This window comes from Mustela lutreola, chromosome 6 (assembly GCF_030435805.1).
Source record: "Mustela lutreola isolate mMusLut2 chromosome 6, mMusLut2.pri, whole genome shotgun sequence".
In the NCBI taxonomy this organism is placed as follows: Eukaryota; Metazoa; Chordata; class Mammalia; order Carnivora; family Mustelidae; genus Mustela; species Mustela lutreola.
In genome coordinates, this window is record NC_081295.1 from 1,627,159 (window position 1) to 1,640,608 (window position 13,450).

The following is a 13,450-nucleotide window of genomic DNA, read 5'->3' on the forward strand; positions in this document are numbered from 1 at the left end:
AAAATCAGCATTTCTGTCCTTATATTAGCTCACATGAAAAGCTACCTGTTAGAAATCTGTCATGTGCCAAGCACTTGTCTGGGTACTCTGGACACAGCTGTGAACCGATCCGATGCGGGGGAAGAGCCAGTGCATGGGTAAGAGAGCTGGGGGACAGTGGCAACACCACAGTTAAATCAGTCTATGGGTTCGGAGACAGAGACAGAGACAGAGTGGCTACCCAAGGTGGGGGCAGGGCTGGCAGGGCCAGCCAGGAAACCGGAGCAAAGGGGAAAGCCCATGCAAAGGCCCTGAGGCAGGGACGAGTTCGAGGAGTTGAGGATGGAAGAGAAGGTAAGACTCCAGGGGGAAGGCGGGGTCTGGGAGGAGGGATGACGGGGAAGAAGGGGCTGTTGTCTGCAGGGCTTTAAGTAGAGGAGTTTAATTAAGAGCTATTTACAGTGAACGCTGAGCAAGCCAGCTGCTGGAGGCTCGGTGGACAGAAAAGCATGGGTTTCCCTGAAGCTGGGGAGGCCATCCTTTCTGCGGGGAGTCGCTCTCCCAGCCCGCTAACACGCAGCTCTCAGATTGTTGTGATCATTTTGGGACAATCTCTTTGTGACTGGTTATAAAACCAGAAACTTGGATGTCATCTGGACTTTGTTACCATGTTCAGTCAGTTTTACCTCTTGAAAAAAATTACCAAACTTGGAGTATTTCCGCAGAAGTCCACTTCTGGCATCTAGCAGATGCCAGCCCTGTCCGCAGCCCTATGGAGCTGGACTTGCCCTCCACGCAGTTCACCGGCCCAGGTGCACAGGTCAGTGGCTTCTGTATACTCACCGCTGTGCCAATGTCACCAAAACTAGTTGGCAGTTATTTTCATCTCCCTGAAAGGAAGCCCCACCCCTTAGCCACCGCCGCTGATGACCCCCAACCCATCCCAAGGAAACCACTAATCTACTCTCTGTCTTCCCAGATTTGCCAATTCTGGGCATTTTGGACCCACAGAATCATGGGCTGTGTAGCCCCTGCGAGCAGTTTCCTTCACTGGGCACCTTGTTCTCAAGGCGGAACCATGTCGTGGCATCCTACCAGCATTTCCTTTCCTTTCGTTGCCCGATCGTATAGCCGTATAGCTGTTCCTGGACGAGTTTTGTGGGACACACATTTCCCTTTCTCCTGGGAGTATTCCTAGGATGGGGACCACGTGTGTTACCTCCAGTTGCATCTGGGGAACTGCATACTCCCGTCTGCAGTGCGTGACAGTGCCAACCTGGCCACACCCCTGCCAAAACTTCCCATCTGTCCTCTGAGCATGGCCATCTGAGTGGGTAGGAAGTGGCATGTCATTGCAATTCAATCTGCGCTGCCCTGAGGGCTAATGCTGACTGTCAATTTTCAATGTGCAAGTCATGCAATCCTTGGTTAAATTCCTTCTGAAGCATTTTAATATCTTTGATGATATTTAAGTAGAATTATTGTTTTTAATTCACCTTTTTTTCCCCATTGCTATGAAGTAGAAAGACAGCAGATTTTTGCACCTGGATCTTGTATCCGTCAAACTTGTTGAAATCACTTACTAGGGCTAGTAGTGTTTTTTTGATGGATTTCTTGTGATTTTCCATATATGAGATCATGTCATCTGTAAATGGAATCGTCTTCCTCCCTCCTGACTGAGATCAATATCTTTCCCTTCTGTCATCTTGCCTAACCATGTGGACAAGCATGTCCGGAAGATGGTAAATGGATGTGGTCAGAGTGGATCTGTTCATCTTGCTCCTTTTACCTTATGTGTGTCAGCTGGGGGTTTCGTGGACGTCCCTTTATCAGTTGCCATCCGTTCCTAGCTGGTCAAGTGTTTTCATCATGAAGCGGAGTTATATTCTGTCAGAAGCATTTTTTCTGGATCTACTGAAATGATCACGGGGTTTGTCCTGTCTCCTATTGAAGCGGTCAATCACATTCACGGACTTTGGAATGCTAAACCATTTGGGGGATGACTCCCACTTGGACATGGCTATAAGCCCTGCGGTTTGCCATTATTTTCTGAAAAATTTTCTATCTATATTCATAAGAGATACTGCTCTGGTTTCCTTGTGAGATTTTCATGTGGTTTTGCCATCAGGGCAATACTAGTTTCATGGAATGGGAAGTGTTTCCTCCTTTCTATGTTTCCGAAGAGCCCGGGAAGGATGACTATTAATTCCTCTATAAATGTTCGGTAGAATTCATCAGGGAAGCTGTCTGGACTTGGGCTCTCCTTTGTGAGATTTCTAATTCCTCATGTAACCCAGTGCGTTACGGTTGTGTTCACAACTCCTACTTCTCCTTGAATCGGTTTTGGTGATCTGTGTCTCTGCAGGAATCGGAGAATCTCCCCCGGGTTAAACTGTCAGCAGTGCTGTTCACAACATGTCTGTGTCTCCCTTTTTATTTCTGTGAAGTTGGTAGTAATGTCCTCTCTTCCAGTCTCAATTTTATTAATTTTATTTAGTCAAACGAAGGGTCTGTCTGCTTGATTCATCCACTTTTGGTTCTGTTGATTTTCTGTTGATTTTCTGTTGATTTTTGGCTCTGTTGCCCTGGTTTCTCCTCTGGCCTCTGTCATGCTTCCATTCTACTCCTCTCAGTCTTGCTTCACTGCTTCATCCAGTGTCTTGAGGTGGAAGTGTAGGTTGCTGACCTGAGAGCTATCTTCTTGTTTAAAGTAGGTGTTTCCATCTATGCATGCTCCTTCAGGGGCTGCTTTACCTGTATCCCATAAACCTGGCTGTGGGGCTCTTCATTTTCATTCCTCTCAAAATATTCCTAGACCTCCTTGTGATTTCTTCTTTCACCCACTGGTTATCTAGAACTGTCTTATTTCATTTTCACCTATTTGTGAATTTCCCAAATTTATTTTGGTTATTAATTTCTAACTCCCCTCTGTTGTTACTGGAGAATACATTTTATATGCCCTTTATCCTTTTCCATGTGCGCAGGCTTCCTCGGTGGCCAGCAGGTTGTCTAACCCAGAGAGTGCGCTGCATGAGTACAAGAGGGTATCCTCCTGCTGCGTAGACGGGGTGCTCTGTGCATGTCCTCCTGGTCGGGCTGGCTCAGTAGCACCGTTTACATTGTCTGTCTCCTTGCTGGTCTTCTGTTCAGTCTGTCTGTTACTGAGAGGGGAGAGGGGATGTCTGCTGCTATTATTTTTGAGTTGCCTTTTTCTCTCTTGGATTCTGCCAATTTGGGGGCCATGTCATTAGCTGCACACATAATCTTCCTATCTTCCTGATGGAGTGATACTTCTGTCACAAGCAAATATCCCTCTGTATTTGTTGTAACACTGTTTTCATCTGAAAGTCTATTTTGTCTGATATTAGTACGGTCTGCTTGTAGCTGATGGTGGCATGGTGGGTCTTTCTCCACCGTTTCGCTTACAACCTATTTGTTTTTTTTATTATTATTTTTATTTTTTAATATTTTATTTATTTATTTGACAGAGAGATCACAAGTAGGCAGAGAGGCAGGCAGAGAGAGAGGAGGAGCAGGCTCCCTGCTGAGCAGAGAGCCCGATGCGGGGCTCGATCCCAGGACTCTGAGATCATGACCTGAGCTGAAGGCAGAGACTTAACCCACTGAGCCACCCAGGCGCCCCGCTTACAACCTATTTGTATCTCTGAATCTAACCAGGCCCCCTGTAGACAGACAGCATGTAGTTAGATGCGGCTTCTTAGCCCGTCTGACAGCACTTGCCTTTTGACTGATGGTTTGTCCATTCACATTGAATGTCCCTGACATGGCTTTATGCACAACATTTCACTCTTGTTCTCTATGTGCCCCATGTCCTGTTTGTTCCTCATTTACTGCCTTTTTTTTTTTTTTTTTTTTTGCATTCAGTGGATATTTTCTGGCGTGAAATCTTAATTTCTTTGATGCCCTTTCCCACTAGTTTTGGAATAATTTTCTCAGTGGTTGCACGAGGGCTCGCCCTTACTTTGGACCTGGAGTAGACGACTTCACCTTCACAGTCAGATTCCAGTGAGATACGGAAACACTTGTGTCATAGCTCTATTCTTCTGTTCCACCTGTTGTGTTAGTACCATTCCACATCATGTCCATCCATGTACGTTACAGATGCAACAATCCAGTGTGATCATCGCTGCTTTAAATTTCAAGTTCATTAAAGAAGCTGAGACAAGAAGGGACAGCATGTATATATTTATAGGGTTTGCTCTGCTGGCCTTCTTCACCATTTTGACTCCTCTTCACTTGGTCCTGTGCATTCAAACTACCATCTGGCATCATTGCCTTAACTCAAAACTTTGCCTCCATCCACCTACTTTGTACTACTTTTGTCAAAGATAATAAATTTCTATATGTTATATTTTCAATGACACAGTTATACATATATTGTTTTACACAATTGCTTTTTAAGTCAGTGAAGGAAACAAAGAAAAATACACCTTTCCTCTGTATTTCATAATTACATGATCATCTCTACTGGCATTCTTTGTGGATTTGTGTTTCTGTGCGGGGGTGCCTGCTTTCAGCCCGAGGAACTTCCCTTAGCATCTCCTATAAGGCAGATCTGCTAGCGACAAATTTTTTGTCTATTGGGGAATGCCTTTATTTTGCCTTCATTTTTATAAGACTGTCTTGCTGATTAAAAGATTTTTGGTTGACAGAATTTTCATCTTTCAGCACTTTGAACACGTCACGCACTGCCTTGACCTCCACTGATGCTGATGAGAGTCTCCTGACAGTCATGGTGCACTGACATGACAAGTCGTTCTTCTCACTCTGCTTTTCTCTTTATTTCTAAGATGCAGGTGGATGGGGATTTCTTTGTATTTTTCCTAATTGGAGTTCATTAAGTTTCTTTCACGTGTACCAAATTTCAATAAATTTTGGGAGTTTGAGCAATTATTTCTTGGTCTACTCTCCTGGTGCTCCCCTGATGTATATGCTGATGTGCTTACAGGTTTCACACCTTTTCCAGAGGTTCTATTCATTTATCTTCTATTTTTCTCTGTTTTTAGGATTTCATAATGTCTACTAATCTAATAGTTTGCAGATTCCTTTTTTGTCTATTCAAATCTACTCTTAAGTCCTCTAGAGAACATCTTTATTTCAGTGATTTTCAACTCTAGGATTATAATTTAAAAAATAATTTCTATCTCTTTATTGATATTTTCTATCTGATGAGAAATTATCATATTTTCCTTCTCTTCTATAATGCAGTTTCCTTTAGCCCTTTGAACATATTTATAATGACTGTTTTGGCTTCTTATTAATTCCAACATCAGGCATTCTCATGGGGAGTTCCTATTATTGGTTTCCCTGCTATGGATGAGTCTCACTTTCCTGTTTCTTCCATGTCTTATAATTTTTTGTTGAAAACAGGACATTTTAGGAAATGAAGAAACTTTAGATAGTGATGCCTTTCTCCTACCCAGTTTTTTTTTTGTTGCTGTTGCTATTTGTGTGCTCTGTTGAGTGACTTAGTTTGCCTCTTCCGGGAAGTCTGCCCTGCCGCACCCTCCCAGCAGGAAGGACACAGCCACCGGCGTGCACACAGGTACTGGGAGACAGTAGTGTAAGCAGGGCTCTTCTTAGCCGCCTCTCCCCAATCTCTCTGTTACTCTGCCTTCCTTGGTACCACAACAACCCCACTAATTACTGACTGCCTTACTGTTTTCAATAATGGCCTGGGGCACACATTTCTCCACTGTCTGGTCCAGTTAACCTGGGGCAGGGATACTTTTGGAAGCCAGTCTGAGGTCTGTCCTGACCCCAGGCTCTCCGTAACCTCGAGTGAACCATGTTGCCCATTAGGAGCTGTATCCCACCCCCACCCCACCCCTCCGCCTTTCTCTCGTTGAAGTCCCAAGTCCAGGACCTCAGAATGTGGCTGTATTTGGAGACAGGGCCTTTTAAGGGGTGATTAAGTTAAAATGAGGCCATTGGAGAGGTTTTCAATCCAATTTGACTGGTGTCCTTACAGGAAGAGAAGATTAAGGTAAGACTAGGACCTCACACACTACAGAAAGGGAAGATGACGGGGCCTGGGCTGCACGAGGTCTTTGAGGACCATCACCCCAACGCTCCCCAGCGGGCCACAGCCCCAAGGTTCAGAGTGGAAGGGGGCGGTCCAGAGGCCAGTGCCGCTCGGGGTGCTGCGGCGGCTGCGCTCACCTGCACCCGGCGCTGCAGCTGCCCGGCCCGCTGCTCCGAGATGCGCCCCCAGCGCCTCTGAGATGCCACGTCCTGCGCGGGCATCGCCGGGCCCAGCTCTCAGCTGAAACACTGTAACAGAATCCACCGGAATCCGCGTGGGAGGGCGTTTGCGCCCCTCCCCCACCATGGTTTCCACGCCACGGGGTCAGGGGTTGGTGGCGGAAGGAGGGGGAGGGGTCAGAGGGCCCTGTTGGGCAGGGGAGTGGCTCCATTTGCAGATCATTTCCTAAAGTGTGGCTGTTCCAAATGCCATACAAACAAGCGTCTTCGGGGGACGAGGGGCTCCACTGCTGTCCTCACGTCCGCCAGGCGACCGCGGCTTCCTTTCCCGGGGGAACGGCCCCGCGGCGAGGGGTCCTGCGTGGGCGCCGCGAGCAGCCAGCGTGCGGCGCACGGGTACTCCGCTCAGCGTCCGCGGCCACCCCGCGCGCATCCGGAGGAACAGGCAGGGCGTCGTGCGGAGAAGCCACAACGTCGTCCCAGCCGCTGCTCGGGAGAGGCCGCCGGCAACCCGGCCCCCAGACAGGCCGCGGGGTTGGGGTCCGCTGCGTGGGCTCGAGGCCTCCTTGTGCACCGCGGCGGCCGGCTAGGCGGGGACCCACCTGCTGACGGGGCTCCGGGCCCCGTGGGACGCGCGCACGACCCGCACCGTGTGTGCCGTGTGCGCGCCGCGCACTCCGATGCCGGCTGCTGCTCCCGGACTGGACCGGGACCTGGGCCGGGGGCGGGGCCGCCACACTGGCCGGAGTGGCAGGGCGCTGCCGCCCGCTGGCCCCTGTGCCCCTCCCACCACTGCCTCTGCCCAAGGCACGGATCCAGACAGAAGCTGGTGTCGCAGCCGCTGGCCTGCACCTGCACACAATGGGTTGCCCGGTCCAGGCCGACGCCGGCCACAGCTGGGTTTGAAAAGGCTTCCGGCGAAAGCGAAGGCGCGCTGGCTCCTGCGCACAGTTTGCGCGGACTGCACACCGCCGGGCTGGTTGCCGGACACGTGGTAAGTAGAATCTGCTGGAACCTCTTTCTGTTTGCCTCTTCTCATCCGCCGCAGCTGCAGGAGAACAAGGCCCCGTGCTATGGGGCGCCGGACCTTCGCCTTGACCGGGAGGGTGCGGGACGCCGCTCCCAGGGGTGAGGCGGTGGCTGCTCGGCTTCTGAGTCTGGTGCTGCCTGGCAGTCCATGGCGCCCCAACTCCGGCCCGGGGAGCAGCCCCTGCAGGCAGCCGCGTGAGGGCTGCGAAGGGGTCTTCGGTGGAAGGCCCTGGTCTCCGGAGCCCTTGGCTTCTGCTGTCCTGGCCCTGGGCTCCTGGTGTCTGCGGGCGGCGGCCTCTCTGCACGGGGGTCTCCTCCACTGGCGACAGCCCTCCTGCTGCAGAGGTAAGCTTCCAGGAAGGGCCCGCGCCCGGAGTTAGGGGGGTCCCCCTGGGCCGCCGGGAGCACCCTGCGCACCTGCCGTGCACGAAGGAGGGAGGAATCGGGTGTGTGTCCCCGTGGACCGCCTCCCTGCGTCTGCGGCGGGACACTTGGAACCAGCGGCCCCGTCACTGACTCGGATCTGTGGAACCAACGAATGACTGTGCCACAACTTTGAACGAAGCGGCGGGAGCAGTGCACTGAAGCCCGTCCCTCGGCGTCTCCTCTCTGGGCGACGCTGTGCTACGGGTGACCCTGGCACCGAGGCCGTACTGAGCTGCTTCCCTGACCATCCGACTGCACTGCCCCATGGGCGCCGCCTCCAGATTTCTGTGGGGGTTTGACCTCCTGCCAGGCCTGGTGGGGGATCCCGCAGAGGGGGCGGAGCTAAGCCGGGCTCTCTGCCCCTGCCCACCCCGAATCCGGCGCCCTGCACTCTGCAGTGCCTGGTTTCCGCGACGCCCACGACGGACAGCCCCCGTAGGTCTTCACCTTCGTGAGGAGCGACAGAACCCTGGTCCCAAGAGCCAGACTCCAGGTCTAGGTTGTCCTCCGGAACCTTGGAGCACCGTTCTGGGCACTCAGATCCACAACCAGTGAGCGTCCCCATTCGGTGTGTAGGCAGCAGGGCCGACCCCAAAGCCTCCCTGAGCCTCGGCAGCCCTAAGACGTCCCCACCCGCCACCCCTCCAGGAATGCTCTTCCCAAAATTCCGCGGCAGCGTCTTCCCCAGCACGCCTGCTCTGGGGCCTCGAAGGAAGGTGGGTAAGGTACGGGAGCACAGGAGGCAGCCCCCGGGAGAGGCGGGGCCAGGGCCCCTCCAGGCGGGCTGGGGCTCCCAGCTCCCTTCTCACGGCCCCTGTGCGGTTCGTGACCCCCTGCCCCCTATGAGCCACCTCGGGCGGGTCTTTCCCGCTATTGCATCGCCAGGACACCTGGTCCACACAGCTTCCCAAGCTTGGGGTGAGCTTAGGAATCCGAGACCGTGAAGGGGCCGTGTGAGTCTGTGTGACCACAGGGACTGGGGATGTGCCAGCGGGTGGTGCCAACGGGGATGGGGAGCTGAGCTCAGGAGAGCAGGGCCAGAGTCGCCCGGGGCCTCTGTCAAGCTGTCTGCACAGTCAGGACAAACCAGAAAGAGCGTCTGACACAGACCCTCAGGGGACCTTTTGAGAATGACCACACAGGCAGAAGGGGATAGGGGGCGAGGCTGCTGATCAGATGCGATTCTGCCTCCCAGACTGCAGCCACAGCAAACACTTAAATACATACAAAGTTTATTAAAAATAGATTGCAGATGAAGCACAGTAGAAATGGGGAGGTACAGCAGCTGTGACGGCCACAGTGACGCACAGTCCTGAAAAGCACATGTTCACATCTGACCCATCACTCGAGGGCGGCCTGGCCCACCTGCCCACAGGCCTGACGACACACGCACACACACCCCGTATGCCAGGATCTACATGTACTTGCAGGTACTTAGGTGTGTGTATTAACAGAAAAGTCACTCATCTGCGTCTTTTCATCAAACAAAGCGTGGATTTTGTCCCTGTAAGGTGGCCAGTGTTCGCGAGCGCCCCAGGCAGGGCCTGCTTTTCCTGAAGCCTCCAGAGCAGACACCCACATCCTTCATCAACACAGCGCCACCGCGTGACTCCCTTAGACAAGGGAACGGTGAGAGCCCACTTCCAGATAAGAACCCTGATTGACATAAGAATATTTACACTCACATTTCAGTGATTTATCGTGCAGCTCTCATTAAAGTGATTTCTACGGCTAGAAAGCCTCCCTCTTCTATTTCAAAGTGTGCATTTCCCTAACATACGTATCTGTAAGAGAACAATCTGGTAGAGAAGAATCATCGAGATCCTACAGCAGGGCTCGTCACGGAAGAGGTTTGCACATTACCACAAGGTAATTCAGCACTGTCCGAGCACACGGGATGAAACCAAGTGAGCTCCGTCTCCCCAGCTCAGCCACACGGTCACAGCTGGGGGGGACAACAGTGATCACCAGTGACTCACAGGAAAATTAAATAACTTTCTATTTGATGTTTAAAAAAAAAAAAAAAAAAGGCTTGAACTGCCGCACGAGTCTGTCCGACATTTTCAGTCACAGACACCACATGTCCACGGGCCTTCCATCCGCACAGCCCGCGGCTGCCACTCGGCCCTCCTCTGCAGCCCTATGCTCAGGCGTCCCTAACCGCCCATCCCTCTCCGATGCTTCCGTTTCTCTCCACACCCATAAGGCCCAGCTACACGTGCTCGTTTCAGGGTCCCCGGAAGAGTCGAAATCCTCTATGAACTAACTTAACTGCCATCTTCAAGATCACCAATGATGTATTAGTCTAACAATACTCTGGCATTTATAAAAATAGAATATCCTAAGCTTAAATCCTCAAAATTGTCTTCTTGGAGCATTTTTTAAAAAATCATGTATGTAGAATATCCCAGGAGGGCTGTCCCCACAGGGAAGGAGGCCGGGGCAGGGGCCTGACAGGCACCACCTCCCTTTTGGGCTATGTGGGTCTGAGCTGCCTGGGGACCACCCACGGGGGGCGGGTGAGGGGGGCTGTCCCCCAGAGGCTCTCTCCTGGAAGGGGACAGGTCACCCTCTGCGCACACGGTCTGCAGCTGCTCCCCCATAGTGCAAACAAGGTCTGGGCAGTTCTAACTGGTCCCCGCCCTGCGGCCGCAGCATCGTGAATGACACAGCACGCACATGGCCTGTCTGCAACACGCAGGGCTGGGGGGAAAGACATGTCCCCACTGTGCTCTCCTGCCCTGCACTCTCCCCGCTCCCACTCAGACTTTAAAAAAAAACAAAAAACAAAAAACTTATCTTCCTGTGAGTCAGGTAATTAAGAAATGAGACAGTGTTTACATCGTATAAATGATCATCTCTTGGTGAAAGAAAAGAACTTCTCGGAGCAGGACCGTCTCTGGGGCCCAGCCGACTCCAAAATGGTGCTTCGGTGACTCGGGCACGCCGGTGCGGCCTCCTCGCCGAGCCCGTCCTCTGGAGCCGTGCCCCCAGGACCCTGGGGTGGCCTGGGCACCTCATCCTCGGCTCATTTTGTGTTCAGTTCGTTTTCCAATTCTGTCAATTTACGAGAGGCTTTTACTTTGTTGGACACATCTTGACCTTGTGAAAAAAGACGCTGGCGCTCTTTGAATGTCAAGTTTTCAGGGGCTCCCGAGCTTCCAGGCAAGTCCGCTTCGTGGCTGCAGTGGAGGAAATGCAGACATCACTGATCAACGTGGGTCAGCTGCTACTCCCACTCAGTCGGCCACTCTACGTAAGGGACAATTAAGTACTGTTCCAGGAGGGAGACTCACTCCTTGTTAACTTTGCCATAACCCTTCCCATAAACACAATCACTGGGGCTGTCGTTAGACACGTTCTCCTGACTAAGCTGCTGACTTTCTCCAGCCATGCCCAACTCTCGAAATGCAGGTCCCTTCAATTTGAGCAGGTCGGGGATTCTTCCCAAGTGAGTTTAACTAAAGAGGTACAGCTTAAAAACACGGACTTGGAAGGAGCCCACATGCACCTGAGAAACGTCTCTCAGCAGACCTACCTTAACAGTTGCTGTAAGACCCTACACATTCCTCGGGGACTCAATGTCAGTGTTCTAAGAATGGTCTGGACTACAGGCTAGGTGAGGCACTCGGTGCAAACACGAGGCCCACTCACTGCGTGTGTCCTCAGGGCTGGACTTGGGCAGGCTTGCAGCTGTCTGGACACTGCCCCAGACTCCCCGCCCTCACCGGTGGAAGCACACGGCAGCACACCCAGCTCCCACGCAAGTTTGCACCCGGAAGCCTCACACCCACAGCCCCGTCTGAAACACAGCTCTACGGCAACGCAGAACCAAAGAGCCTGTGGGCTCCCCGGCTCGCGAGCAATGAGAAACATCTGAGAGCATGGTGAGGTCTCTGTCTGTTCGCTCTGGCCTCCTGCAGACCAGCCCAGCCGTAAATACCTTTTAGACGGTCTCTCTCTCGGATCCCGGTAAGCATCATGGGCCCCAACAGCTGTCCCAGCCGATCCCATGTAAGAGTTGGGTCCTTTTCCATAAAAGAAAAAAAATCAAAGTTAAAGTGCCTGCGCAATTTTTAAAACTTTACTCACGATCAAGATGCAGTGCCACGGAGGAGAACGCAGAAGCCGACAGAAGGCCAGGGGATCTGAAGCTCGCGGCGCTCGGTGGCCTGAGGTATGGCCTGAGCATGGCGCTCCGAGCCAGCCATGCCGTGGGGATGGGTGGGCATGGCCCAGGCCTTAGGCAGCAGCAGCCAGACGGGGCACATCAGTTAAGATGCATAACTGGCATAATTAGCAAGAATTCACAGGGAAAACCCACAGAGGGCTGACTCAAAGGGGGAGACTGTGAGACACTCCTGACATGAAGGGTTTCCTCACAGTGACTGAAGGCAGGGGCCGCGCCTCGAGCCTCTCTTTTCAGGATGGCCACGGAAGCTTTTTGCTACATACATGGCTACAGTTACCAAGACAAAACACAAAGTTTCTGAGGCACAGGAAGCCCCGTGTTTGATTAAAATGCTGCAGACACGAAGTCACCCGACGCGGGACAGCAAGCTGTGCGGAGGAGGAGCACGCAAGCCTGTGGGACACCGGCCCGCGCCCGGCCCCGCGCCCAGCCCAGCCCCTGGGGTGACAGGCAGTAGCCGGCAAGGAACACCTCTGCGTGCTCTATCCACTCCAAAGGCGTGTTCAAGATCAAAAGAGATGATGCAGATACAAAATTTAAAATGTATCCAAATAGACTACCACCACTAATGATATACTATTTAAATCACAGTGCGTACCAGTGCTGACGTATTGTTAATTTTAACATCAGCAAGAAAAAAAAATTCCACGCTAGCAGCATGTTTTATGTACAATCCCACCAAGCTGTAGCAATGTGTGCCCAAGACACCCAGCGAATGCAGATGGTGCTGGGCGTGGGACCAGACAGGCCGCAGAATTCGCGCAGTGCCTCAGCGTGGAAGTTTTCCTTCTCAGCAGCACGAAAATGACCCCCTGCCAGTTTTCTGGGCACAGGGACGCGCCGGGCGGCCCCCCGCTGGCTGGCCGCGCCTCCTCGGGGCACTGCATCTTTCCCGCTCCTTTGCGACGACCTCTGCGATGGCCGCATGCGAAAGTCTCCCCCCCTCCCCCGCAAGACTCAAAAGATGACACTGCCCCGCATGGCCACGTGGGGTCACCCACACTGGACCTCCACGGCCGTTATCAGCAGAGCGCAATTCTTTAATTTTAATTCTACATTTTCCTTGTTTTAGAAAATGTGTTGCATCTTTTGAGCTTTGTTGTAAGAATGATACTTGCTTCTTCCACTGGTAATTCTCTTCAGAATTTTCAAAATTAATCAGAATATCACATCCTTTCAGTGGACTGTGGATGAATTAATTCTGCACATTCCAAGTAATCTTCAAAAGAGCTCTAGTCAAAGAACATTTTCTAAAAACACGTTGCTACGCTAGAACGAGACACTCTTTGTTCCAACTCGCACCCCGATCCTGCTCCTCAGGCAGCCAGTGGAAGAAGCCAGTCCACCCCAGGAGCATGCGGAGCGCTCACGACAGAGAAATGAGCTGAACCCAGCGGCGCAGCCTTGCGAGGGGGGTGGCAGTGAGGGGGTCAGAATCGCGCTGACGGGGTGCACACGGCTTCGTACTGTACGAAGGCAGTCTTCAGAGAGGCACGAGCCACCAGACACAGGATGTAACCTGCTCCGATGTGGTCTTTTCAGTGCGAAATAAAGTAAGGGTTAGTGGTCTGAGGGAAAGCCTGGTGGTCAGCAATGAAA

General features: G+C 52.2%; 2 protein-coding genes across 22 annotated transcripts in view; both read right to left on the bottom strand.

The window, feature by feature from the left end:
* The window catches only part of KIF25 (kinesin family member 25), a 44,350-nt gene extending 37,105 nt beyond the window's left edge, over positions 1–7,245 (bottom strand). The window contains exon 1 of one of the 3 annotated variants that reach the window (XM_059176520.1): positions 6,163–6,961. In XM_059176520.1, the coding sequence (XP_059032503.1) occupies positions 6,163–6,246 (84 nt within the window). In that variant the 5' untranslated portion in view covers positions 6,247–6,961. Of the gene's footprint in view, positions 1–6,162 lie in introns of all 3 variants that reach the window. The other 2 variants (XM_059176519.1, XM_059176521.1) reach the window with 2 other exon arrangements.
* Positions 7,246–8,874: 1,629 nt separating this feature from the next.
* Positions 8,875–13,450, bottom strand: part of AFDN (afadin, adherens junction formation factor) — a 128,950-nt gene continuing 124,374 nt past the window's right edge. For all 19 annotated transcript variants that reach the window (XM_059176503.1, XM_059176499.1, XM_059176500.1 and 16 more), the window contains 2 exons: positions 11,603–11,687; positions 8,875–10,841 (listed from right to left, as the gene is read on the bottom strand). In XM_059176503.1, coding sequence (XP_059032486.1) covers positions 10,688–10,841; positions 11,603–11,687 — 239 coding nt within the window. In that variant the 3' untranslated portion in view covers positions 8,875–10,687. The remainder of the gene's footprint in view (positions 10,842–11,602; positions 11,688–13,450) is intronic.